The sequence below is a fragment of the Girardinichthys multiradiatus genome, chromosome 2 (genome assembly GCF_021462225.1).
Source record: "Girardinichthys multiradiatus isolate DD_20200921_A chromosome 2, DD_fGirMul_XY1, whole genome shotgun sequence".
In the NCBI taxonomy this organism is placed as follows: Eukaryota; Metazoa; Chordata; class Actinopteri; order Cyprinodontiformes; family Goodeidae; genus Girardinichthys; species Girardinichthys multiradiatus.
In genome coordinates, this window is record NC_061795.1 from 40299678 (window position 1) to 40326992 (window position 27315).

Sequence of the window (27315 nt, forward strand, 5' to 3'; positions counted from 1 at the left end):
AGCAGAATGGCTCACTTGAGGCTGGAATCACGAGGAGCTTGTAAAGACTTAATAAAAGTTTCTGCCTGTCAGCCAATCATTACTAGGCTGAAGCAAACCTGAAGCATCTCACACACACACATCAAATAGACCTAACATGAGAATACTTCCTGGTTTAACCAACCTCTTAAATGTTTGGGTGTTTAACTCTCTGCTGCCACCTGCTGGGGAGAGGATACCCCCTTAGTCTGAACTGTCGTTTTGTGCGTCTCTGCAGGATCTGGTGGACTGGCGTAAGCCCCTAGCCTGGCAGGTTGGCCACCTGAGAGAGAAATACGATGCATGGGTTCACCAGCCAGTCGACCGACCCATCCGACTGTTTGGAAATCCGTTCATGGAAGCGGCGACCAAAACTTCCTGGTATTAAATGTTGCTCAGTATTGCAAATAGCATATTTGTCCTAAACTGTCATTTTGCTTTCAAAGATAAAATGCATCCCATTAATTATCCCTGAAATGTTTCAATAAGAAAGTTGGAATATTTTATACGACGAAGGGTCACCAATACCCACATTTTATCTAAAAATGATCCAACCCTTAAAAATCTAAAGCAAACATTAAGCAGGAACTAAAACATTTTAAATGCTTAAAACTGTTTTGTTTCCATAATATTCCGAACTTTTAAAAATAAATCTTTGTTTAAGATGTGCTTTGCTTAAACCAAGATTATATGATGGTTATGTCATCTCGTAGTCATGTCTAAATACGGCATCTGGTTTAAAAATTCAATCTTTATATGCCTTTGTTCAATGAGGTTGCACTGCTTTAAAGAGTTCGACTGCATTTACTGACTTGTGGTTTACGCAGATTGTTTTTCTTTTGTTTTACATCAGAAACAACTTCAACAATGTTTCGCTTTTTCAACTCTCCCCTTTTATAAAACTTAACGTATACCACCGCAAGTCCCAGCTCTCTTTATACACTTGGGGGCAGGTTTCACCATCCCAGTGGTGTTCTTCGAAATGAGACGTCTACTCAGTAGATTTTAATGCCATTCACAGACTACTGCACGGTTGCTAATACTGAGGCGCGGCACTAAGGTTGTGACCTCTGGGAGTCGATCTTCTCTTTCGTTTTGTTCATTTTTAGCACCAGGTTGTCTGGGCACCAGCTTTTCAGTCTCATTTGATTTCAGGCAAATGAACGACTTCCATGACTGTGGTATCATCTAGAAGTTCAGTGAGGTTTTCCCTCATGTGTGGATGCACATGTGAATGTTTTAAAACTGTGAACAGAAATGTGCTGAGCATACAGGCTTGAGGGATCCCAGTGTGAAATGTGATGGAAGTTGGGAGATTTATTTTTCACCAGAGTACAGACTGACTGAGCTCAGTCAGGAAGTTAAGAATCCAAAGAAAGGTGGCTTTATGCCGAGAAGGAAATCTTTCTCTATTGGTCGCTGCAGAATGACCATTAAATGCTGAGCTACATAGGTGGCTTTTTTTGTTCAGACTAGTGAGTACTTGGCAGCACTCCTTCAGACACAGAACTACTATTTTTTTTATGCATGATTAAGTAGATAAATCATACTGCAGGATAAGTTTAAAATGTCTCAGAATGCTTTACAGGAATGACTGAAAGAAAGCAATGTTTTTGTTAATATTCGAATAATTTATGTTTAAATTAGCCAGACTTTCTTTTAAAGTTTGAATTGACAGTTTTTCAATATATTACCCAAAAACGTGTTGATGAAATAGAAAAAAAACAAAGGTCCCACATTCTAAATACTGCGTATTATGATAGAGCTTTGATTTAAAAATGCATACAGTCCAAATATGACCCTTTTTATGAGTTTTTCTTGTTTGTTGCTGTAGGTACTGGGTCCCAGTGGTCTGGCTTCCTATTGTCTTCTATCTTTGTTGGCACTGCTACACCAGCCTGGCAAAGGGCAGCACAAGGCTAGAGCTCACCTCAGGTTGGTCACACAATGATACACCTGTAGTACAAGCAGCATAACAAATGTGTCCTCATCGCAGCACGAATGCATTTGTGTGCAGAGTTCTCCTTCCCGATCCATAAGTACATGTTCCCGGTCCTTTTTATGATGGGCTGGTTCTTGTGGACCTTCATCGAGTACTGCATCCACCGCTTCGTCTTCCACATGAAACCGCCGGCTCATAACTACTACCTCATCACGATACACTTCCTTCTGCACGGGCAGCACCATAAGGTACAAATGCTTTTTTTCTGTTGGTCACAAACAACTTTAGTCCCGTTTTCTATTTGACATTGCTTTCATTTGGACTAAACATCTGCTGCAGGGTCTGTAAACATGAACTGTGGACAAAAAAACGAGTTGCACTTAAACAATGTGGATCTGTAAAATCTGGTTTAATTAAGAGTTATTATTAGGCAACAGAGTTAAATAAATTATCTAAGGTATGTTTAGGCTCAACACCATCCAGATCGGTATAAATATTTAAAATCCCAACAGAGAGTCAGTACAGCAGTACAGGGATTAAAGGACCTCTGGGTTTTTTGGAGTTAGATTGCTAATTTAGAAATAAAATCTTTAGATTTTTATAACATTAGGTCAGAATTCATAACTACAGGTTTCTGATGTGCTACCTAGAGACTTAGAGTTTAGCCGAGCACTGATCTCTAACCTTGTCAACATTTCTGGGTCCAAAACTAATTACTTCTCTTCTGCATTAGGACTAATGAAATTCTGGCTTTTCCATTATAATATATACAGACTAATCCAGTGGTTGTAAGGAATTTTGATTATGTAGTGCCAGAAATATAAAGGTGTGTATCGTCAGCATATAATGAGATGTTCCATTTCTCTGTAACCTAAGCTGGGGTGGCATGTAGATATCTAACGTGTCCTGAGAAGTAAGCCTTGAGGAATCCCTGAATGTGAGCTTAAAGGTCACATCAGACCTATAATTACCAAATTATAAATATTATAAATGGTATATAACAAAATGTTTTTGTTTTTATTCTAACAACTGTTTTATATTAGCATCCTAAATCAGAAATTCATGATTGAAGTTTCTGGTTTTATTTCGACAGATTTGGAAAGATTAAACGATCAGAATTTCAATGTACTTTACATGGATTTTATGTGATACACAAACATAAGAGAAAATAATTAAGTGGAAGGAAAATCATTTTCAATTCTTTTCGTTTCATTTAATTTATTTTACAAATGATCTGAAAAGTGACAGAACAGCAGTATTCACGATAAATAAATTACATATATTTTTTTGTTTATTAATTAGGTGACCTTTGATAGCAATTTGCAGCACTGGATTTCCTTCGGGGGTATTAAGAGTAAAGGGAACTTCATACACGCCATACGTTTCACAGATTCTTCCTTTTGTCTCTATCTCCTGCATTATTTGTCCTCAGTCTCCATTTGACGGCTCTCGGCTTGTCTTTCCTCCCGGGTTGGCCTCCATAATGGTGGGATTGTTCTATATGACGCTCTGTAAAACGCTGCCGGAGACCCTGGGGGTGTCAGTGTTTGTTGGCGGGCTGTGCGGCTACGTCGTGTACGACATGATCCACTACTACCTTCACTACGGCTCACCAAAGAGAGGCTCGTATCTGTATGCCCTGAAAGCCTACCACGTCAAACATCACTTTGAGCACCAGAGATCAGGTGAGCAGATCAGTTTCATTATCACAGACAAACTGAAAGGGCAAAAGTGTTGTTCTACCTCACCTGCAACATACAAATCTCAGTTTGGAGAGTCGAGATGTGTTTTTGGACTGCAATGACCTTTTTACACCTGTTGAGTCTTTAACCTAATTTCTAATGATCAAACTGCAGAACTGTGGCCGTTCAGTTCATATACCTGCTTTACAAGGGCTCCTGCTACAGAGTAGGTTTATTTAAAACAAGGGCATGCAACTGCTTCAATCTGGACTCAATCATGGCTAGATGTTTCTTCATTTCTGCCACAACACGTCACAAAAAAAAAAGCTTAAATTACATCCAGGCTTACGCCAGTGATTTGTGAAGCATAACTGTTATTAAGGTGTCTACTAATATGTTTTCTGTGTCCTCCTGTGGTGTAATGTACTGCTGGTGATTATGCATTTAATTAATACATCTTCTTCCTGAATTCTCAGTTATCATTTCATCTAACTGGGCTCTGTCTCTAATATGCTGTATAAGCGATGCAGAAAACAGCCTAGTTTTTCAGACAGAGTCCTTTGCATTATGAGTAAAAACAGAAGGCAGGTCTGAAGGGGAAAGGTCAGGTCAGAAGCACTTGGAAGTTGTCATGGAATAAGAGAGTTAAGCTGACAGCCTGATGGCACCTGTCTGCCTCACCCCACCATGAATATTTATGTGGTTCTTTAAATTAAGATCACTCTGACTGTAGAAACTACTGTTGTAAGAAAAAGTTTCCCCTCTTTTTTTCCCGATCTCTGCAGGTTTTGGAATCACCACCACATTCTGGGATCATCCCTTTAACACAGCCATCCCTGATGAGAATTTCTAACATACCAACGGCTCTCCTGAAGGGCCAGTGGACTTATCAGCCTCCCTAATTAGTGGCTGGATGGGTCAAGTCACCCCCGGCTCCTTTAGCGCTGCAGCAGCCGATCCATGCATACTCACTGTAACACATTATATTCTCTTCAATGTGTGAGAACCGGTCTTATCTTTATTCTCACTGTGATTGTTTCTACATTTTTGGTGCCATTATTAATCAGCAAGCGGATGCATCGTGGCACAGACCTTATCAGCCAAATGTTAGCCAGCTTACCATCAGAAGTAAAGGGGCATAGCCAATATTCATCCAAGAAACTATGGACGTTATTTTTAATAAACATGCAAACAGAGATCAAATTGAACGCATGCTAAAGCGCAGAGAGGGAAAAGGAAGTGACAGAGGGTGGGTGGATGTGGCGACAGGTGTTGGGGAAAGTGCATGAGCATCAATGAGTCATTTTACCAGTTAAACCAACTCAGGAAAACCATTTCCCTTTCTGTTTGAATGTTCTTCTCTCCCCACAAGGGGACCAACTCGTTAACGCGCCTGTGAACAGAAAACATTTGTTTTCAGACATCCTGATCAATTCAAAGTCAGTCTTTAATTTATTAAACATCTGCAGGAATGAAGTTTTCCAGATGTTTGAAATGTGCACATATTTCTGCTGTAATATTTCCTGTTTTTCTCCTGTTTAGGATTTCACAACAATGTACAAAAAAATAATATATTTTTAAGATGTTTTGTACAAAAAAGGCGATGCTTTTCTTGTATGAGATTTGTTGTCTGTGGATCGCTGGATGGATTCTGTGTGAGTGGATTTAACGAGGAATGCTTCAAGGTGTCGGAGGGATGGCGCTGAAGGAATGAAGCCGGGTTCTCGGACGTCCTGCTATAGGGATCTCAGGGTCAAAGGTTACAGGGAGTTTTAGTCTCAGAAACAGACTGTATGGAAAAGATGGACACAGGCATTAATTGTTGCCCATATTTAAGCAAGGTGAGGTGGAGAGCAATGGTTAACCTTACTAAGGTGTAACCCCTCAGAGGAACAATGCCGACATTCTTACTCATAAATCTCGTCCCGTTTGAGACCAAAACACTTTGTGATGTTTGCAGCCTCAGAATCATGTCATTTAGAGGGTGTTTTTAATTAAAAAAGGAAGAAGTTTCATGTACAAAGCTGCAGATCATATCTAAACTTACAGCAGCTTCTCTTGGCTACAGCAATAGATTCACATTGAACTTTTCAGCATTTGGTACGGCACAAGAGAAGCAGTTTTGAGTCCATGTTTTTCCTTCAGCCTCTGCTCTGAGCTAGAATGTTTTTGTGTGCGTTTTTGGTCCCACCTCAGAGTGAAGCTGCTTGTTTAATCAAGCCCTCAGATCCCTGCAGAGGTTGATGATTGAACGATCTGACTCGACAGCAGGGCGTCCTGACAGCGACTGGCGGATCTTCAGCAGATTCCCTTCGGCACACCTGAAAAAGGAAAACTGATAACTTTAAGCAGAACAAACATAATTCAAATGATGTACATGCATAACACATGCAGAGGTCTCTTACAGAACTTTATTTTATGCAGAGCTTCAATAAAGATTGCCTTTACAAGCCCGGTTGTATAAAAAGAGCATCTATTTTAGATAACCCAGCGATATGATCACAGTTGCATTTTTTTTTTTTCAATAAAAAGAAAGTGAAGCAATAATAGTCTTTTGGAGGATATGCAACTGTTTCTAAAATAAGCAGAGAGCATACAGTGATGATTTGTAACTCGTGTCATTTTGTCTACAGTTATCAATTTAAAACCAGAACACTTCTTTATAGATGGTAAAAAAAAGAGCAGATTTAATCTCACAACTCTGCAGAACAGAGAAGTCGTTTTATTCCAAAGAACCTTAAAAGGTATAAAATGTATTTTGAATGTCTATAATTTTACAGTTGATAAGTAAACTAATGAGAAATAATGTGACTCCACTCATTGGAAAATAAAAAGAACTGATCCTATTTATGTGAAAAACCAAGATGGAAAAACTAAAACTTCTGATTCTCACTTGTAAACTTTTTTCTGTGCTAAATAATGCAGCATAAGTAATTTTATTTCCAAAATCTGTTTACGTGGGGTTTTATTTTGGAATTTTAGATTACTATGCAAAGGCAAATATGTTTGTAAATAAATGTCTGTATATTTCTGACAGTGGTCGGTCCTGTGGTTCTTTTTTAAAGATGTTTACAGATTTAAATTAAAAAATTGTTGATATGATTTTTTTTTTTATGGGATATTAGGAATGTTGACCCAAATACGCCTAAAAACAATTAGGATAAAAGAAAAGTTCAATATATTTTTTTGTCACTCCTTTCAGAAAGTAAATTATTATTTAGATTTATTACACGGAGGGAAATATTGTAAGTCTTTATTTCTTGTAATTCTGATAATCATGGCTTAAAGAGAATGAGATAATGAGTCAGATAATTTGACTATTGAAAACTCATAGTATCACACATTAATCTGCTAATTAACTCAAATCACTTGCAAAGGTTTCCGGAGCCTCAAAGTGGTCTTGTGCTAAAGAAGCTGGTTGAAATATTTTTCTTTGTATAATGAATCTAAATAATATATAGGTTTTGCTTTCTGAAAGGAGTGACAAAAAATACTGAACTTTCACGATAATCTATTTCAAGACATTTTTTGCACAAATTAATCAGTCACTTTTCAGATCAGCACACACATCATCAGCTCAGGCAAAGCTGTGAAGAGGTGCTTTGACCATCTCCAGCATTTAGGTGAGAGGTGAGGTAGAGGCTGGACGGGCAAGCAATAATTAGCTCTGGAAAAAAAAAAGCTTACAGCTGTCATTCTGTCATTCTGAGGGAACAGTTTTCTGGCTCAACAACTTCACGTTGAGAGGTTCAGCTGCAGTGCAGAAATATTCTCTACATCCAAGAGGATCCATGATTATCTCCTTAAGGAGTACACTATTAAACTGCCTCACCACCAGCGCAGAGCTTGCTCAGCAATGGCAGCTTGTGGGTGTGAGAGCTTTTGTGTGCCCAGTTGAGGTGAATACATTTAGATAAGAAGCCATTCTGTTGCAGTAAAAACATCAGGGACAGCCTGAACGCTGTAGGAGGTACAAGGAAGAACTGCAGAAGTCCAAAGTTATGTTCCCTGATGGATCTTTTGGGTTGTTTCGAACATCTGGAAAAAAATGCTCATCTGGAGAAGAAAGGGGGAGAGCTACCATGTGGTGCCAACCGCAAAGCATCCTGATATGAAACGTGTTAATTCTGATACACAGGAGAGATCTTCCTCCCAATTCTGCTAAAGAATAAAGAGTGGGATCAAAACCTTAAAGCAAAGGAAACTCCACAGATTTTAACCCTCTGAGAACTTGTGGTCATTTTTCAAAAAGCAGGTGGAGAAACAGAAGCCAACAGACTCTGATGGATTCCAAGCACCAATGGTGCAAGAATGGGTCTGCCATCAGTCAGGATTTGGTCCAGAAGTTGATATCCAACATGTCAGAGAGACTTACAGAAATGAGAAGGATCAACGCTGGAAATAATCCCTGAATATTGATGTAAATGTTATTCTTTTCACGTTGGACCATTCTACAAATGCACGTTGCTCTCAGGTGGCTCTAATGCAGATAGGTCAGAGGTCGGAGACGCCTGCAGGCAACACCTGTGATGCCGTGGAATGTTCTGTTCTGCAAGAGATCCAGGACTGTTGTAACGCTGCAGAAGCCGATAGAGATTATTTTTATTCTACCTTTCCCATCTATAGATGTAAACTAACCGACTGAAGAGATCAAGTTCAGATGAGACGAGTTGAATCGAACCAACTCTGACATCGGGGGGGGGTGTGACAAAAATTTAGCAATTATTACTAATATTTATGTTTTGCTTGATAGTTTTTTTCTTTTTAAGTACAATGTGAATTAACAAGAGACAGTAAATTTGTCAGAGTCCAGGGAGTGATCCGATTTCTTCGGACCCCAAAATGGGGGAGCTGAAAGTTTGGTATTAAAATTACCTATTTTTATCCTTCATTATTATCATCTTCCTCATTTAATATTACTATCATCATTTATTATTAGAATAATTAGTGGAAGTCCTTGTAAAGCTGGTATTTTCCCTTGCTTTAGTTGGTCACACTGGCTCCTAACACCACCGTGGTTCACTTACCTCGTGATGTTTTGGCTCTAAAGTCTCAGGAACCCTTAGAGCGTTCCCAGGTAGCATGTTGCTCCTCGTAGAACTTTGCCATACCGGTCGCTGGGCGTGGGTGGAGGGAGGGTGTTGCACCATGCTCCCCCAGGTTAGGGACTGTGAATTGGGCCAACACCCTAGACACACAAAAAATAATGTTACAGAAACGAGGGCAAGAACGGCAGCAGACATATCAAACGAGTCCTTAACAAGAAGGCGTCTGACAGGAGGTCACAGCAGCGGTTTAATGTTCTCTGAAGCAGAACGTTCAACATCGGGACATGGAACTCAGGGGCCATGTATGAAGCAGAAAAATTCAATTCAGTTTTATTTACAGGTCCTTCTCAAAATATTAGCATATTGTGATAAAGTTCATTATTTTCCATAATGTAATAATGAAAATTTAACATTCATATATTTTAGATTCATTGCACACTAACTGAAATATTTCAGGTCTTTTATTGTCTTAATACGGATGATTTTGGCATACAGCTCATGAAAACCCAAAATTCCTATCTCACAAAAAATAGCATATCATTAAAAGGGTCTCTAAACGAGCTATGAACCTAATCATCTGAATCAACGAGTTAACTCTAAACACCTGCAAAAGATTCCTGAGGCCTTTAAAACTCCCAGCCTGGTTCATCACTCAAAACCCCAATCATGGGTAAGACTGCCGACCTGACTGCTGTCCAGAAGGCCACTATTGACACCCTCAAGCAAGAGGGTAAGACACAGAAAGAAATATCTGAACGAATAGGCTGTTCCCAGAGTGCTGTATCAAGGCACCTCAGTGGGAAGTCTGTGGGAAGGAAAAAGTGTGGCAGAAAACGCTGCACAACGAGAAGAGGTGACCGGACCCTGAAGAAGATTGTGCCAGAGTCTGGAGGAAGACTGGGGAGAAGGAAATGCCAAAATGCCAGACGTCCAGTGTCAAGTACCCACAGTCAGTGATGGTCTGGGGTGCCGTGTCAGCTGCTGGTGTTGGTCCACTGTGTTTTATCAAGGGCAGGGTCAATGCAGCTAGCTATCAGGAGATTTTGGAGCACTTCATGCTTCCATCTGCTGAAAAGCTTTATGGAGATGAAGATTTCATTTTTCAGCACGACCTGGCACCTGCTCACTGTGCCAAAACCACTGGTAAATGGTTTACTGACCATGGTATCACTGTGCTCAATTGGCCTGCCAACTCTCCTGACCTGAACCCCATAGAGAATCTGTGGGATATTGTGAAGAGAACGATGAGAGACTCAAGACCCAACACTCTGGATGAGCTAAAGGCCGCTATCGAAGCATCCTGGGCCTCCATAAGACCTCAGCAGTGCCACAGGCTGATTGCCTCCATGCCACGCCGCATTGAAGCAGTCATTTCTGCAAAAGGATTCCCGACCAAGTATTGAGTGCATAACTGTACATGATTATTTGAAGGTTGACATTTTTTGTATTAAAGACACTTTTCTTTTATTGGTCGGATGAAATATGCTAATTTTGTGAGATAAGAATTTTGGGTTTTCATGAGCTGTATGCCAAAATCATCTGTATTAAGACAATAAAAGACCTGAAATATTTCAGTTAGTGTGCAATGAATCTAAAATATATGAATGTTAAATTTTCATCATTACATTATGGAAAATAATGAACTTTATCACAATATGCTAATATTTTGAGAAGGACCTGTATATAGCGCCAATTCACAACACATGTTGTCTCAAGACACTTCACAAAAGTCAGGTACATACATTCCAATAAATCCTAATCATTGAACAGTGCAGTCAGATTCAGTTATTTATTCAAATTGGATAAAAAGTTTTTCTATCTAAGGAAACCCAGCAGATTGCATTCAGTCAGTAACTTGCAGCATTCCCTCCTCCTGGATGAGCATGTAGAGACAGTGGACAGTCACTGGTGTTGACTTTGCAGCAATCCCTCATACTGAGCATGCATGTAGCGACAGTGGAGAGGAAAAACTCCATTTTAACAGGAAGAAACCTCCAGCAGAACCAGACTCAGTGTGAGCGGCCATCTGCCACGACCGACTGGGGGTTTGAGAGAACAGCAGAGACACAAAGAGAACAAAGAAGCACTGATCCAGGAGTACTTTCTATGGGAAGGAAAAGTAAATGTTAATGGATGTAGCTCCTTTAGTCGTTTCACTTAGAAAGAAAGAACAGATAAACTCTGAGCCAGTTTTCAAGGTTAGAGTCTGAAAGAGAGCACATATAATTAGTTACAGTAAAAGCTCAGTCAATCGCCATGTCTAGGAGAGAGAAAGGGTTAAACACTAAAAAACAGGGCTATGTGGATGATCGGTAGAGGGTGAGCATTAAGTTGTTGCCAGCAGAATCTTGGATGATGCCCCTCTCCAGAAAGGTGTCACAGGTAGACACAGAGTCAGGCCAGGTGTAGCTTCTAGGAAGAGAAAAGAGAACAAAGTTAAAAGCTGAAATAACAGCAAATAATGCAAAATTGGAGAGTAGTGTGAGAATGTAGCGAAGAGGGTGAAAGTGGTCATTATGTCCTCCAGCAGCCTAAGCCTATAGCAGCTTAACTACACAGATAGTTTCAGTTCAGATTATTTAGTTAAACGGCGCGTATTTACAACAATGTCGTCTCAAGGAACCCCACAAAGGGTCCCACTGATGGTCATTGTTATACTAAAAACCACAATGATTGGGATACCTCTCTCTGTCAGACTGATTATGGATTCAGACGACCTAATTAATCCCAATGAGCGATTCATTTGTAGCCTACCAGTCCTCCAACATGCATCCTCTAACCAAAATCATCAATTACTTAAACAAAAACAAAGTATGAGCACAAAATGGAAAGAAAGCCTAAGCCGTAGCAGATAGGAGAAACATTCAGCAAGACCAGATGATACTGATCACAGGAAATATGCTGCAGTTTTGATGACATAAGAAAGAAAACCCTCCCCTGTCAATTTAAAGTAATTTCAATAATCTATGTGATTATGTGACTACAGTACAAAATATCTAGCAGCAGGATGATCACTTAGTTATTTTGTGTTGATCAGGGGTCATAATCTGTCATATTTCACAACTGACCCAAACAGGGATCAGAACCACAATCGGTGGAAACAGGGGAAAACATTTTCAGAAAATATAAAATACAATTAACATAAGATTTGAGCATTTTATTTACCCATAATTCATTAGAATGTACCAAGAAAAAAGGTGATACTACCTCGATGATGCTGTATAATAAACAAAGTGATTAACAACATTCTGCTGGTTCTACAGTCATGTTAAAGGAAACTAAACCCTCTTTCAGTTCCGATTTTAAAAAGCGGGGTAAGAGATTGCAATTTATTTTTATTTTTTAAAAGGGATAGGTTGGTTGGATAGTTTGGTTCTAAAAATAAATGAAATATTCCTTACCCAGGTTGTTTCTTCGATGATCCAAAACATTTAATCGTGACAGAAAAACAAAAACAGAATAACTCTGTGGGGAGAGGGTACTTATGAGTGACCTACTTTAGCTTGATCTTATAGTGTTTCCTATGATATTTACCCAAACTGAAGCCATCTCTGAGCATCTGTAGGTGTGTGTTCAATGTTTTTAACACAGTGAGTGAAGGGTGGGGCAGTAGGACCCTGGGCTGCTGCTGCTGTAACAGTAAAACAGGCAGCTGGCAGGAGGGAGGAGCCTGAAATAAAACCAAACAACCCTCCACACCCTGCAGAGTCAGAAGTTCATCCGCATTCCTGTCCAACAAACCCGAACACATCTATACCACAGAGAGAGAGAGAAAGCTGGGAGGAACCACTTCCTGAGGCTGGGTAAGTGTCTGCAGACAAATCTCTCTCTGGGTTCTCCTCAAACGTTGCTGCCTTCATGCTGCTTTCTGTCTGTATGCATTCGATCAGGAGTTTGGGAAGGGCCTGACGAGGGACTGGAGACCAGAACCACCCCATCATCACCATCCTCGCCCTGCCAGGTGTTGTATTTCCTGACTCATCCTCTTTCTCACCTCCAGACCCCTCTCAAAGTTTCTACACCCGTTCAGAAACATCTCAGTGACAAGTGGGAAGTATTTTACCACTTTCAGTTCACTCTGTGCTTCTTTAGGTTACAATGCAGTCACAACGAGTTTTATCTGAATCCGGCGTTTCAGCTGAAAGAACCACAGTTTCCTGAAGAATCCAATGCAGAACCGAAATCCCGGCTTGGCTGCAAATGAAAAGTTTGTCCAGGCTTGCATGCAAATCTACATGGCTTCCCGTGTTGTTATATAGGGACAGATGATGCAAATGGCAAAATGAAAATTAGGACTGTTATATGACTTTATACAAATATGTAATTAAAGCAGCCAAACATTATAATGTTGTCTCTCAGATGGGCAAACTGCTTTTATTATAGGCAGGTGAAACCATTTATGAATGGTTATAGACTGGTTATAGCCCAGTTATGACAACAAAGGGAGGCTTGTCATTCTGCTGCTGGAGTAAAATTATTTTCTGAGCAACTTTCTGTTTTTTTTGTACTCCAGAATAAGTAAATGTATAGTGACTTGGGTCCTTTCCTTTTATTCATCTACACTGTAAATATAACATCTGCAATTCTGTACTGCTCCTACTACTGCATATTAGTCTCACTGATAGGTATTCTTAAATACTTACACAAATGACCAATTGAAATGTCTCGTTCTTAAAAGAAATGATGGCATCAGTGGATATAAATAGAATCTGATAAAGTTTCCTCTCTAAAGGTCATGTACATCAATTTAGCAAAGAACAAAGTTGGTTTTTTTCCACTTTTAAAACAGCTCTGACCGTAAGTCAGGAATTTTATGTAACAGAACACTAATTAGTTCATAACTTTTACATGGTTTTCAAATACAAATAAAACTGTGGGTTGCCCGCCTGAACCGTGTTTCACTAGAATTGCAATTCTTCTTAGAAAACTGCTTGAGCAGAGTCAGATTAGACTGCGCCTATGAGCATTAATTTTCAAGTCTCGCCCCAAATTCTCAATTGGATTTAGGGCTGGACTTTGACTAGGTCACTCCAACTGCTAAACATGTTTTTATTTAAACCGCTTCACTTTTTCTGAAGCTGCTTGTTTAATAATGTTCTCCAACAAACTCCTGAGGCCTTCAGAGAATATACTGACCTAATAAAGACCATCATGCAAAATACAGAAGCCCAAGAAATATAAAAGCTTTTGGAGCATTTTCCATCTACAGCTATGCACTACTTTGTGTTGACATGTCACATAAAATTCCAATAGAATACATTAAAGTTAGGTGGTATAATGCAACCAGGCTACAGCCAAATATGACTACATACATAACATCTGTATAGCACTAAAGGGGCTTGCATTAATGTGAAACAGACGGAGGTTAACACGTGTACCCTTAATAGGGTTAATTATGCACAATTTCAATTTTTTCTTTTTCACAGTCTGACAGCAGGAACAGAAAAATGTAATGAAAACAACTTTTTAGGGAATTCAGCCATCATAAAAAGCAGTTTTTTGCCCAGGACCAGATTGGCACATCATGGTATAATTAACATGCCAACTGACACCTGATGTCATCCAACAACATTTAATGTGATTTCAGAAGACTTTGGGGAAATCTGGCAATTGAATTTGCTTTAATTTATGGTGGACCTTTGAACTTCTGAAATAAATTGAAGTGGTACACGATGAAAAATATTCAGTTCTAATCTGTGTGATTTAAGCCTTTTAACTTGTTGTGAAGATAAACACTGACATGTCAGTGCTGCTCTTCTAAAAATGTTTGCTATAGAAGACCAAACAGCCTTGTTGGAGAATAATGATGGAGGTACAAGTTTTCATTTTGGTTATCCTTTGTTCCCAGTCTCACCATGAATAGGGGAGGCAATGATGAAGGTGTACCTGGTGGCCTCGGTGAACCAGCCCAACAGCTGGGTGGGGAAGGTGCAAGTGGGAAGGCGACGAGCAAACTGACCGCCCACTCCTTTACACCAGGCTGGACCAAAGTCAGCTGCACCTGCTGTGTCTCGGAGCAGGTCGAGCCGCTGGTTGTGGTGAAGCTCGGACAGAAGGTCATCCCTGAGACGAAGCGCTGGCTCATCAAACTGATTGGGGCTCCCCAGAAGGATGGAGGTACGGTCTCGGTTTACAGCAGCTCCCTGAAGCAAGAAAACATGGAGCAGATTAAATGTTTATGAGCAACAAATCAATCGAACCGATAAGTGGTTTCCAGGAACAGGCTGCATATTTGCATTTGCATCAAATTGTTAGCAGGATTCAGTAAACAGTCAAACAAACTTGTTAACATTAGGGTCCTGGTTTGAAACACACTTACTTCACGGTTTGACTCCAGGTGCCGGGTTACTGGCTCACCCAGGCGAGGACGCCACTGGTAACATCATCGTGTTGTCTGCGCCACGCTGTACGTTACTGCGAGCCACAGAGGAGCTGGGGCTGTGTAAGATTTACCGCAACGGTGACATGGAGGCCTTCGCCTACGACGACAGAAAACACTTCAGAGATTCAGGTAGAGTGCAGGACAAACTGCTCATGTTGAACATGACAGACATGTATCCTAAAAGAACAGGCAGGGCTTTAGTTTCTTTCTGTCCAACATTTCCTCATACATTGTGGACTCCGCTGCTGGTGACCCATCCAGTATTCCCATTTTAAACACATTCACCTAAACAGGCGTTCCCCATCCTCCCAGAGCTTTGATGTTAACATCTGCCACATACATCCATGATTTCACAACACATTTTGCTTCCTCGTGAACTACTGAAGTGGTAAAATATACATGCAAGGTTATATTTTCCAACTCACTTTACCATCCTTTAAGGAAAATATTGTAAACCTACATTAATTAGTCTTATACCTTGTGAAGTAGTGTTGTCAAGGAGCAGCAAGGTGAACAAGAAAACAGCATCAGCCCCCGGTTTCAGACTCTTCTGTTGACTTTTTATTTGCTACTTTTGACTCAGACCACTCTTTTTTTCTAGCTTCCAAGCACCCACTGGTTTGTATAGCCAGTTGGCAACACACCTGCGCTTGAGTGGACCAAACCACAATTAGACAGGAAAAAACAAAATCTAAACAGAGAAACTAGAAAAACAAAATTACTAATCTAATTTACAAACTCATCTTCATAATGAAAGGATCTGCACAATATACCATGTAATAGAAGTTAACTCAAAAGTTACTTTAAAGAAAAACAAACAAAGAAACAAAGCAATACTCCAAAGAAAACCCTCTAATTGGTAGAGCCCAGCAAGATAATCAGTGACATCATCCAGCCATTCAAGCAGGAAACACTATGACAAACAATGGGGAATAAAAAGGAAAACAAATACCATGAATATACTTTGAAACAAAATAAACAAATTCAACCAATAGTCCAGATGTAATATCTTTAACCCAAACATATAAATAGATGGAAACTGCAACATAATGCTAACACAAACAAACCCGGGATAGTAAGTGAAGCCAAGTTGCAAACTAATGTTTAAATTTAAGCTTTATGACCAGCTACTGAAAGTAAATACATCAGAAATAAGAATAAGGGAAAAGTGGTAAACACAAACTGAACCACTTTGTCACATACCTGAGCATAACAGCATAACACGCAGTGTAAAACACACAGGGTTTAAAACTCATGGTATCTGATATGTGAGGTTAAGACTGAAGTAGATAACTGCATTCATAAAAAAAGAAGTAGAAAAAAAAAATCTTTAAAAGAGCATCTTTTTGCATCCGAGGGTGAAGCACAAAACTGTATCAGAATCAACTTTATTGGCCAAGTTTGTGTGAACAAACAAGGAATTTATGTGAGCTCTGCAGAGATGTTAGGTGCCCTTATCCTGATCCTAGACCTCTACAAGTCCTGGATGAAGGGAAGGTCAGCCCTGATGATCCTTTCTGTAGTCCTGGACCTGTCCTGAATGATGACCAGCAGCTCCTGTGGAAGGTTATACTTCTTGAGTAAATGGTAAATGGACTGAACTTATATAGCGCTTTTCCAGTCATACAGACCACTCAAAGCGCTTTACACTAGAGCCACATTCACCCAATCGCACTCACTAACACTCACACATTCATACACCAATACGCAGATCGGTAGGCAACTTGAGGTTAAGTGCCTTGCCCAGGGGCACATTGGGCAGGAGGAAGCTGGAATCAAACCCACAACCTTCTGATTGCAAGACAACTACTCTTTCTACTGAGCCACAGTACCAGAGTACCATCTCTGCTGGGCCTTCTTACGAACAGTGTCTACATGTGAGGACCATCTCAGGTCCCAAGAAAGGCTGGTTCCTAGAAAGCGGAAGTGAACCAGGGCAGACACTGGGTTGTTGAGGATGGAGAGAGGAGGCAGTGTCGTGGGTGTTCTCCAAAACACTGTCTTTAGTGGGTTTAGCTGAAGGTGGTTCGCACCAGTGGACCAGCCGATCCACCTCCTGTCTGTATGCAGACTCGTCATGGTCCTGGATCAGACCAATGACAGCGGTGTCATCTGCAAACTTCAGGAGTTTCACAGAGGGGCAGTCGTTTCTGTACAGAGAGGAGTGGGGAGAGGACACACTGGGAGAAGATGGCTTCCAGTCTCACCGGCTGCTGCCGATCAGTCAGGAAGCTGAGCAGGTGGAGGCCGGGACTTTGAGCAGGCTGATCTTCTGGTGGAGGATGTCAGGGTTGACGGTGTTGAAGGATGAGCTGAAGTCTACAAATACAAATATATCAAGCACTCAATAGGTCTTTCGTAATCATCTTATTTTGGTACAATCTTGTTTTTTGTCTGACAAACTGTGCTGCCTTTACTATTTTATAATCTTTGGTACTTTTACTATACTCTGCTAAAGAAATTAGAACAAAGTGTGTCTTTGCAAGAAACCAAGATCCCATTTAAAACTGAACGTGCCAAGTTTTGCCTCTTAACTTTAAAAGTGAAAATACAAATTCTTGGAATCCGAAGTTGAAGATAATGACTCATCTACTAAGGAAGCAGCAGCCATAATACTCTTGCCAAGTAATTATTTCTGTGCATGTGCAAACAACATCAGGCGTCGACCTAATGACTAGGAGTCCTCATTTAAGGGATGACATTAGTAACTGCATCCAAGTTTTGTTTATCGCTCTAATCTTACCCTCAATGTGCTTCTGTGACTCACCTCAGGTAAAAACAACCAGGCTGGAAACTTCAATAGCCTGCAACAACCCGATGACATCTCCTAAAGATTAGTTATTCACTGAGTTCTTTACAACCAATGGTGGAACCAGAAATGGATGTGGTTTTTGTTTTTTAGGGGGTTTTGTTCTCCAAATTGATCTTTTTTATTGTTTCTACTTTGTTAGAAGAGGTAATGTTTTTATGTACACTAAATGTTGTTCAGTGTATTATTCTATGTGAATATTGCTACTCAAGTCTAAGGAAACCAGAGCCTTTATATGAGGTTCTGCACAGATTTAATGTAAAAATGTCTCACTTTTCCAGACTACGTCATCCAGGGTTCCCAGTCCGTTATGTTCATTCTAAAATAGAAAAAAACTAAAGTACACCATGAATTTTTGTCAGATATTTCTACAATAGGCAGGCTTTTTATGTGGAAAACAGACAGGAAAGAAGGACAAGGAGGAGAAGATAGGGAAGATATTAAGAGACAATGAAGGAATTATGGAAGTAAATACATGAATGGAAATATGGAAGGACACAAGTAAGGAAATAAAGAAAGGACAATTTGAAAGGAAAGAAGGACATGTGGAAGGATTGGACAGACACAAAAAAGAAGCAAATATTTCTCCATTCTCTTTTTCCACACTTATCCAGACCTGGAAAACATCATAATTCAAAACTTTCACAGACAGCACATGCTATATGCCAGTCCATTCCTTTAAATACATGGTTACCAATTCAAGGGCTGCAGAATATCCTGCACTTAATACTACTATTAGTATCCAATTTTAAACATGTTTACCTTCAGTACTTCTCTGTACATTTCCTTTTTCTGCATGTGTGTTTTAATGTAATACAGTCATCAACTGGAGGTATTCCCGTGTGTAACAGAAAACATGGAGGTGTTTCTAACATCGGCAGAGCGACAGTACATCATAAAGTACGAGCTGGACGGTCTGCGGGCCCAAAAGGACCTGAGGATACCCGGCCTGCTCGACAGCTGCACACTGCAGAAGCGAGACAGCATCTGTGAGTAGCCTCATTGTGTTTCATATCAATACAGGGAAAGAAGACACTCACATGCTACTGAATCATTTCCCGTTTCTTCCAACACAAAAGACAATCTACCAGTGTTTGCTTGAAATTAGGTTCCCTGAGACGGATAAGGGTAGTTTTATTTCTGCCTCTATAGCCTGTTGGTGCCTCAGAATTTAACATGCCAACCATAGTGAAAATCTCTCTCTCTGCCAGTCTTCTTTGTCGTACCATGTTCTTCCTTTTTTCCCCATCCCTGACACCTCCACATTCAACACCATTTGTCCATGTATCCATTACACATCCAAACCATCGGTCAGCCTTGCTTACTTAAGAAAGAATCCAAACTGATTTGTGCCTCTTGTCTACTTTTTATTATCCTGTCAACCTCAGTAAAAACATCTTCAGCAATGCCTTGTGTCTTTTTTGCTAAAGCCAACATCTGACAACCATGAATCAATTATAGAAGAATCTGTCTAAGACATTGCACACTTAATGAATATTCTTCACCTGCCTTCTGCATTGACTATTGCCTTGGATGGTTGATCCCAAATACTATAAACTCATCCACCCTCAGCACCTCTGCTCAGTGCAGCTTCATCGTTCCACCCATCTCCCTCATATTTACATTCATGATTGTCTTGCTTCTTATCAATATTGATTCATCTTCACTCCAGAGCAAACCTGCAGCTCTCTAGACTCTCTTACACTTGCTCCCGACTCTCACTGAAGATTAGAGTATCGTCTGCAAACAAGAGAGCTAACATACTAACACAAACAAGTGGCACAATGGGAGTTCTGTGGCTTGTGACAAACCAGAAGTGAAACCAGTTAAACTATTGGCCAAACACTTAGTTCTAGGTGGTCAAAATAGGTGGAAAATCCTAAAGTGCTTACACCCACAGATAAGGGGGATTTATCACAATCAAGAACACCAATTAAAAAGTGAAGTATAGGGCAGAAATTACATAAATGTACATTTAACATTTTGAGCTGCAGTTTTAACATATTTGATTTCTGATGAGCATTAACAGCTTTTTGGAAACTGACCAAAACACTGCGTTTTCAAGATAGGTACAAACACCCAGTTTGTTCGATGCATCTTTGTCTAAACAAAAGTTCTGGTTTGCTGTGTAGTAACTTCATGTTCTCATGTTACTGTGGGGTGTAAGTGTTTCTCTGATGCAATGAGAGTTTGTGCTGCTGTAGGGCAGAAGCTGAGAGCAGCTGGTGTTGTTGTTGACATATTTCCTCTCCACAACCCGGGCAAACTAAAGGATCTTAGTGAAGCGTGGTACTGTGGGAACCAGCTGGCTCAACCACTGGGTATGACAACATAAATATACACTTCTAACAATTTTTGCTACTCACGAGAGGAGTAGATGACCAGATTAAATGACAAAAATGTACCAATGATCTTATACACTTCTTTCTGTCCATTTTCCCAGACAAAGTGAACGAGTATTTTGGTAGCTCTGTGGCTTTCTACTTCAGCTTCCTCGATTTCTACACCTGGTCTCTCCTTCCACCGGCAATACTGGGTCTCTTCATCGCATATTTCTCAAGTAGGTTTAACGAATCGTGTTGATGACCTTATGGCTTAACTAGAAGTTCTACCTTTATGATGAAATCCAATAAATTAGGAAAATTTAACTGATTGAGCATTTATTACTGTCGTGAAGGTAAACCATCACAATTGTGCTCATTTTAAAATGAAAAACCTTTTTAAATTTGTGCAATATGAAAAATATCTTCCTGCCCATTACAGGAGAGGTTCAGAGGGAGATGCTGCAGTCAGTCTCGAGTTCTCAAGCTGAGAAAGTCCAGAATGAACCTGAACCTCTTATAAGCGGTCACATGCTGCAGGCGGTGTTCAGCATGCTATGGTCCACGGTGGTTATGGAGCTGTGGAAACGCCGCAGCTCCTCACTGTCGTACCGCTGGGGTACCCTGAACCTCGCCGAACGTTTTGCGGAGCCACGGCCGGGTTTCCACGGCGACCTCGGGGTCAACCCTGTGACCGGTCGTATGGAGCCGCTGTTTCCCGAATGGAAGAGGGACCTGCGTATGGCACTGGTGTCTGTCCCGGCGGTCGGGCTGTTTTTAGGCAAGTTTTCCAACAACAGCTTAGTGTCAAGAAAGTGCCTCAGGTGTTTGTCATACCTGTTACGATTCTCCTGCAGGACTGGTGGTTCTGGGAATGATGTGTTTCTACTGGGCAGAGGCCGGGGTGAAGCAGCTGCACAAAGATTGGAACACCATGGTGTCTCAGACTTTACTCTACGTGCCCTCAGTGCTCCATATTGTCTACACAAACATGCTTGCCACAGCTTACAGGACATTAGCCCAGGCGTTAACTGAATATGGTGAGTGACACAAAGAGATCATATACAGTGCCTTGTGCAAGTACTTGATCCCCTTGAACTGGTCAACCTCTTGCCACATTTCAGGCTTCAAACATAAAGATATAAAATTCTAATTTTTTGTGAAGAATCAACAAGTGGGACACAATCGTGAAGTGGAATGAAATTTATTGGATGTGTCAAACTTTTTTAACAAATAAAATAATGAAAAGTGGGGCGTGCAATATTATTCGGCCCCTTTACTTTCAGTGCAGCAAACTCACTCCAGAAGTTCAGTGAGGATCTCTGAATGATCCAATGTTGTCCCAAATGACTGATGATGATAAATAGAATCCACCGGTGTGTAATCAAGTATCCATATAAATGCACTTGCTCTGTGATGGTCTCAGGGTTCTGTTCAAAGCGCAGAGAGCATCATGAAGACCAAGGAACACACCAGGCAGGTCCGAGATACTGTTGTGGAGAAGTTTAAAGCCGGATTTGGATACAAAAAGATTTCCCAAGCTTTAAACATCCCATGGAACACTGTGCAAGCAATTATATTGAAATGGAAGGAGTATCAGACCACTGCAAATCTACCAAGACCTGGCTGTCCCTCTAAACTTTCATCTCGAACAAGGAGAAGACTGATCAAAGATGCAGCCAAGAGGCCCATGATCACTCTGGATGAACTGCAGAGATCTACAGCTGAGGTGGGAGAGTCTGTCCATAGGACAACAATCAGTCATACACTGCACAAATCTGGCCTTTATGGAAGAGTGGCAAGAAGAAAGCCATTTCTCAAAGATATCCATAAAAAGTCTCATTTAAAGTTTGCCACAAGCCACCTGGAAGACACACCAAACATGTGGAAGAAGGTGCTCTGGTTAGATGAAACCAAAATCAAACTGTTTGGCCACAATGCAAAACGATATGTTTGGCGTAAAAGCAACACAGCTCATCACCCTGAACACACCATCCTCACTGTCAAACATGGTGGTGGCAGCATCATGGTTTGGGCCTGCTTTTCATCAACAGGGACAGGGAAGATGGTCAAAATTGATGGGAAGATGGATGGGGCCAAATACAGGACCATTCTGGAAGAAAACCTATTGGAGTCTGCAAGAGACCTGAGACTGGGACGGAGATTTATCTTCCAACAAGACAATGATCCAAAACATAAAGCCAAATCTACAATGGAATGATTCACAAATAAACGTATCCAGGTGTTGGAATGGCCAAGTCAAAGTCCAGACCTGAATCCAATCGAGAATCTGTGGAAAGAGCTGAAGACTGCTGTTCACGAACGCTCTCCATCCAACCTCAATGAGCTTGAGCTGTTTTGCAAGGAAGAATGGGCAAGAATTTCAGTCTCTCGATGTGCAAAACTGATAGAGACAAACCCCAAGCAACTTGCAGCTGTAATTGCAGCAAAGGGTGGCGCTACAAAGTATTAACGCAAGGGGGCCGAATAATATTGCACGCCCCACTTTTCAGTTTTTTATTTGTTAAACAAGTTTGACACATCCAATAAATTTAATTCCACTTCACGATTGTGTCCCACTTCTTGTAGTTGATTCCTCACAAAAAATTAGAATTTTATATCTTTATGTTTGAAGCCTGAAATGTGGCAAGAGATTGACCAGTTCAAGGGGGCCGAGTACTTTCGCAAGTCACTGTAGAGGGAATTTATTTATCCAGTACAAATATTCGCCTTTATATGCAGGAGGCTGTTGGTACAAAGAAAAATAATGTTGTTCTAATAAAAGAAATTATAATCTCTAAAGAAACTCTATAAACTTGTGTAATTTATTCCCCTAGAGAACCATCGAGAAGAGTCGGCCTATGACAATCATCTGACAGGCAAAATCTTAGTGGTTAGTTCCTTCTCTGCTTTGTTATTTTGATATTCGCCCATCTTCAGTTGCAACCAGTCGACTCTGATCAGACTCTTTCTGTTTGCCTTTCAGTTCACCTTCTTCAATAACTTTGCAGTGCTCTTCCATATTGCCTTCTTCAAGCAGGATGTGCCGCTGCTTCGAAAGGTAACATCAGACATATTCAGTCCTGCAGCAAAGCAGCCATGTCTTTAAAAAAGCCCAAGAAAAGATTTCCTGTTGTGATTCCAGAAACTTGCATTAGCAGTTTTTTTTAAACTGATGGGGGACAAAAAGTGTATCTATTTTGTTTTCGCATCTTTCTCGTTTACATTTTTTCTTTAGGAAGGAAATAGTGATTTATTTACTCTGCAATCAGTGGATTTTTGTCAAAATCTATAATTTGTTCTCCTTTTATTTTTCACATCACCTAAAAAAGAAAAATCTTATCTTGCATTAGATGTATTTTTTGTTTGGTTGTTTTTGTTTTAGGACATTTACGTTTCAGTTGTAGATAACAGGGATCTCTAATTTCTTTTATTGCTATTTAAGTAAAAAATTTAATTTAAAGATATTTTTCAAGGGAGCATTAATTTATTGCCCCCTAAATTTCCATGAAGCTTTTTACTTTTGTAAGTTAGAAGATTTTGATTATAAACAAGTTAATTTGTGAGTGGTTTTTGGATAAATAGTCTGATTTTCACTCCTTGTCTTCATCTGTTTAAAGCGTTTAGCTTCTTTGCTGATCATCAGTCAGGTGGTCAACCAGGTGACAGAGGTGGTTATACCATTCCTTGTGGACCGATTCATCAGCGCCCCCCACAGAACAGAGAGCAAAGATGACCCAGAAGAAGACAAATTTAGGAACCAAGGCAACCTGCCTCTTTTTCCAGTGAGCATTCTCATAGAGAACATGTTCCAACAAGTTTTGATTAGTATTAATCTATAAATCTGTTTTTTCAACCACAGGGGCTGTTTGCAGAATACATCGAGCTGCTGGTGCAGTTTGGGTATTTGAGTCTTTTCTCCTGCATCTTTCCTCTGACTGCCGTTCTACTGCTCCTCAACAACCTAACAGAAATCCGATCGGATGCCTATAAGATTTGCAAACTCTTCCGCAAACCCTTTACCCCTCCTGTGGCCGGCCTGGGCGTGTGGCAGGTCAGCAGCAGTAAAAACAAATTAAAACCCCAAAACTGAGAGCTTTTCTACCTCTGCTTACTTGAGCGTCTTCCATTTTAGCTCGCCTTCGAGGTCTTGAGTTTTGTATCAGTGGTGTCCAACTGCTGGCTGCTGCTGCTGTCACCCCACCTGCAGGGACTTAGCCAGGAGGCTGGGTTGAGCGACAGCAACCTTCTGATGGGGGCTGTTATAGTGGAGGTAAGAATGAAGGTGGAATCCCAAATAATCCCTTCTTTGAGTTTCTTTGCTGTAATTTCATCTGTGTGTGTTTGCAGCATGTCCTGATATTAGCCAAGGTGATTATGGCCGCCCTGATACCAGATGAGCCTGACTGGATCCGGAAAAAGAGGGAGCATATCGAGTACACATCCATGCAAGCCCTCAAACAGCGAGTTAACTAAGTTGAGTTGACTTTCTTACATATTTGGCTTTATTCCTCATCTTTCTAAGTTAGTTTTCTTACGCTTTCCAGAAGCTGAACGTTCAAGAGCCCTAACTTTGTTTCAAGGTGTTGAAGTAGTGCTCATTTTCTCTGGAGGTTAAACCATAGAGAAGAGAGCTCAAGAGTGGTCCATATTGCCCCACAGTTGTGACTCTGCTCCAAGTGTTTATGCCGTATTTACTAATTCAAACTGCTTCTGCAACTTAAACTAACATTGTAAACATACTGCAAGTGCAATTCAAACAGCAGCTAAACGTGTTTTAATCCTTTAATATGCAGCAAATGGATTGCAGGGACTGCATTTAAAGCATAGGAGTGTTGTAATAGTAAAATGCACAGATTGTACAGTTAACATTTAAAAAAGCGGACAGTTTTTGAAGTTGCTAATTGCACCAAAAACAGGCAGAATAGTTGTCTCATTGCTGCCGGCCGGTGACAAAATGCAGTTAGTGTTCAGATTTCATATAAATTAACAGTATCATTAATAGTAAACATAAAAAAGGGACAAGTGAGCTCACTATTAAAGCGAATTTTAGCATGTCCTTATCCAGATAAAAAAAAAAAAATGATTTAACAGAGATTTATCTAATTATGTTTTAATAAATTGTCCTGCATCTTAATACAATACATGCCCCTAAACATTATAACTGCATACATTTCCTTCTCATAAATGTAGTCAGATAAATCCTAACTCAATTTAATTAAGGGGAAAAAGAAAAACAACCGGATACCAAGAATTACGACATAAAATTGGAACTTTGCAGTACTAATATCTGAGTAACCCACCTTAAGACTGTACCGTCAAAAAAACAAAATGACCTGTAGGTCAAGGAGTTAATTCATTCTAATTCTTATCTGACAAGAAACAGAATGTAATAATGTGTATAGTTGCAGTAGACTACTGTGTCTAGACTCAACCTTTCTTAAATTGTGCATCCAAGCTGTCTGATTTTCCAGTAATCTCGGTAGGGGGTTTAATCAATTGCTTTCCAGGCTTTTTGGAGGGTTTTGTTTTTTGGAATTTGACGGCTTTTTTATTGAAGTACCTGCTTTGCCACCTGCGACTAAAGTAAAATGCCACAACCTGCTATTTAAGTGTGCCGTTACAGTACATGTAGACTACTCAGACTACTACTAGACTACTACTCAATTACTTAGGTTCAAATACTTAATAATAAAATTTAAATTAAAAAATGGTTTAATAAACAACTCTAAAATTGAGCAGGTATTTTAAAATGGCAGCTAAAATGGCTAAACAAAGCAGGAAATGTCAAAAATATCACTTTTAAAATATCATTACCCTAATACCATATAACATGACTTAGGTAATTATGCTATGAGGCTAACCAAATGAATATTCCTATGGAGGACGTGTGACCTTTCCTGTGATAGTCTGTTAGTTTATGTTTTGAAGTAGCTTTAAACCAGAAATAAACTTGTATATAGCTATAGATAGCTAAGTTTAGCTTAACCTAACCGTTCAAGCTCTCTCAAATGTGAGGGTTTGTTGGAATATAAAACTTTACTTCAGTTAAAAGGATTTAGAGAAATTACTGATGGCTCCAAAAATTATTACGGCACATTTTGATTGCTAAACATGACCAAATGCAAATGTTAAGTGTACTTTGCAACAAATTATGGACACAAATTAACTCGTAAACACATATCATTGAATGGTTAGGACGAGTTTTACTTACTTGGTCTGTTCGTGGCGCCATGTTGGCTAATGTCAGCTAATAGTTAGCTTGTCCCGGCGGCTAGCTAATGTTAGCTTTTTATTTTACCTCCACCTAATATCAATAAATATCAATCTCCATTTATATTATGTGAAATATCATGAAATTAAAGTTGAACGTGGCAGATTTTCGACACTGTGATGGCTTAATTGACTAAAATGGAAGAATCACATGCTAGCTGTCACAACATTAGGTTATCATAAGAGTGATATCCTCAGTAAAGGGCGGTTGCACCGTTTTCATTGCTCTGAACTATATTAGAAATCCAAAATAATTAGGATGGTCTAAATGAACTGCAAGTTCCTTACACTATAATGAAAAATATTGAAATTGCTTTTCAGCACGGAAAGATAATTTTGTTTTCATACTATTCTAGCAGATTAAAAAATCTTAGATTTTTTAAATAAATTGCTAACATAAGCAGTTTGCTTCTTAAAATAATCATGCAAATAAAATTCAGGCATAGTAAACACAGCAAAAAAAAAATTCAACAAACCTATATTGATTCAAAACGTTTATTTGAATGCAAACCATAAGTATTTTTACGTAAAGTATATCCTAGGCAGTGTTTTCTATTCCAAAGGGAAACAACATTTAAAAAAATAAAAATAAAAATGTTGTAATCAAGGAGACTTCAACCCTAACTATTACGAAAAACCAAAGAGTAATTTATGTTCAGAAATGCTCCTGATACCTTTCCATTCAATATATATATATATATATATATATATATATATATATATATATATATATATATATATATTTACATGCAAAAAACTCACACACAGACAAACAAAATGTATTTAAAAATGGAAATTTCAGTGCCTCTGAAACCTTAACAAAAATTTTAATTTAAGTAA

At 39.7% G+C, this 27315-nt stretch overlaps 2 protein-coding genes and 1 long non-coding RNA gene across 6 annotated transcripts in view; 2 read left to right on the forward strand and 1 right to left on the reverse strand.

Moving 5' to 3' along the window:
• Positions 1-6678, forward strand: part of fa2h (fatty acid 2-hydroxylase) — a 53321-nt gene extending 46643 nt beyond the window's left edge. For both annotated transcript variants that reach the window (XM_047388204.1, XM_047388213.1), the window contains exons 3-7: positions 257-399; positions 1853-1953; positions 2036-2208; positions 3393-3645; positions 4428-6678. In XM_047388204.1, coding sequence (XP_047244160.1) covers positions 257-399; positions 1853-1953; positions 2036-2208; positions 3393-3645; positions 4428-4495 — 738 coding nt within the window. In that variant the 3' untranslated portion in view covers positions 4496-6678. The remainder of the gene's footprint in view (positions 1-256; positions 400-1852; positions 1954-2035; positions 2209-3392; positions 3646-4427) is intronic.
• On the reverse strand, positions 5616-26548 carry LOC124882069. Of its 2 annotated transcripts, XR_007041807.1 has the most exons (7): positions 26417-26548; positions 17280-17391; positions 15550-16629; positions 15010-15169; positions 14577-14833; positions 8670-8830; positions 5616-5963 (listed from the first exon to the last, which is right to left on the reverse strand). It is a non-coding gene; the product is annotated as an uncharacterized LOC124882069 (long non-coding RNA). The 2 variants fall into 2 exon arrangements; XR_007041809.1 differs by lacking the exons at positions 15550-16629; positions 17280-17391 and having other exon boundaries at positions 26417-26529.
• Positions 11955-26423, forward strand: ano10b (anoctamin 10b). 2 transcript variants are annotated; one of them, XM_047388180.1, is made up of 15 exons: positions 11955-12493; positions 12581-12651; positions 14539-14807; positions 15028-15201; positions 18733-18870; positions 20086-20202; positions 20325-20441; positions 20645-20983; positions 21060-21242; positions 23040-23095; positions 23189-23263; positions 23823-23987; positions 24065-24256; positions 24338-24475; positions 24553-26423. In XM_047388180.1, exons 3-15 carry the CDS (start codon positions 14546-14548, stop codon positions 24676-24678), a joined length of 2082 nt encoding a protein of 693 aa, XP_047244136.1. In that variant the 5' UTR covers positions 11955-12493; positions 12581-12651; positions 14539-14545; the 3' UTR covers positions 24679-26423. The 2 variants fall into 2 exon arrangements, with proteins under 2 accessions (XP_047244136.1, XP_047244145.1); XM_047388189.1 differs by lacking the exon at positions 11955-12493 and having other exon boundaries at positions 12508-12651.
• Positions 26549-27315: the final 767 nt, after the last annotated feature.

Bases quoted from the DNA above. Each gene is read 5' to 3' on its own strand.
- ano10b (XM_047388180.1), top strand. From the start codon at position 14,546: ATGAATAGGGGAGGCAATGATGAAGGTGTACCTGGTGGCCTCGGTGAA. The intron at 20,984-21,059 runs GCAAGTTTTCCA...ATTCTCCTGCAG, and splicing joins GGCGGTCGGGCTGTTTTTAG to GACTGGTGGTTCTGGGAATG. The intron at 23,264-23,822 runs GTAACATCAGAC...ATCTGTTTAAAG, and splicing joins ATGTGCCGCTGCTTCGAAAG to CGTTTAGCTTCTTTGCTGAT.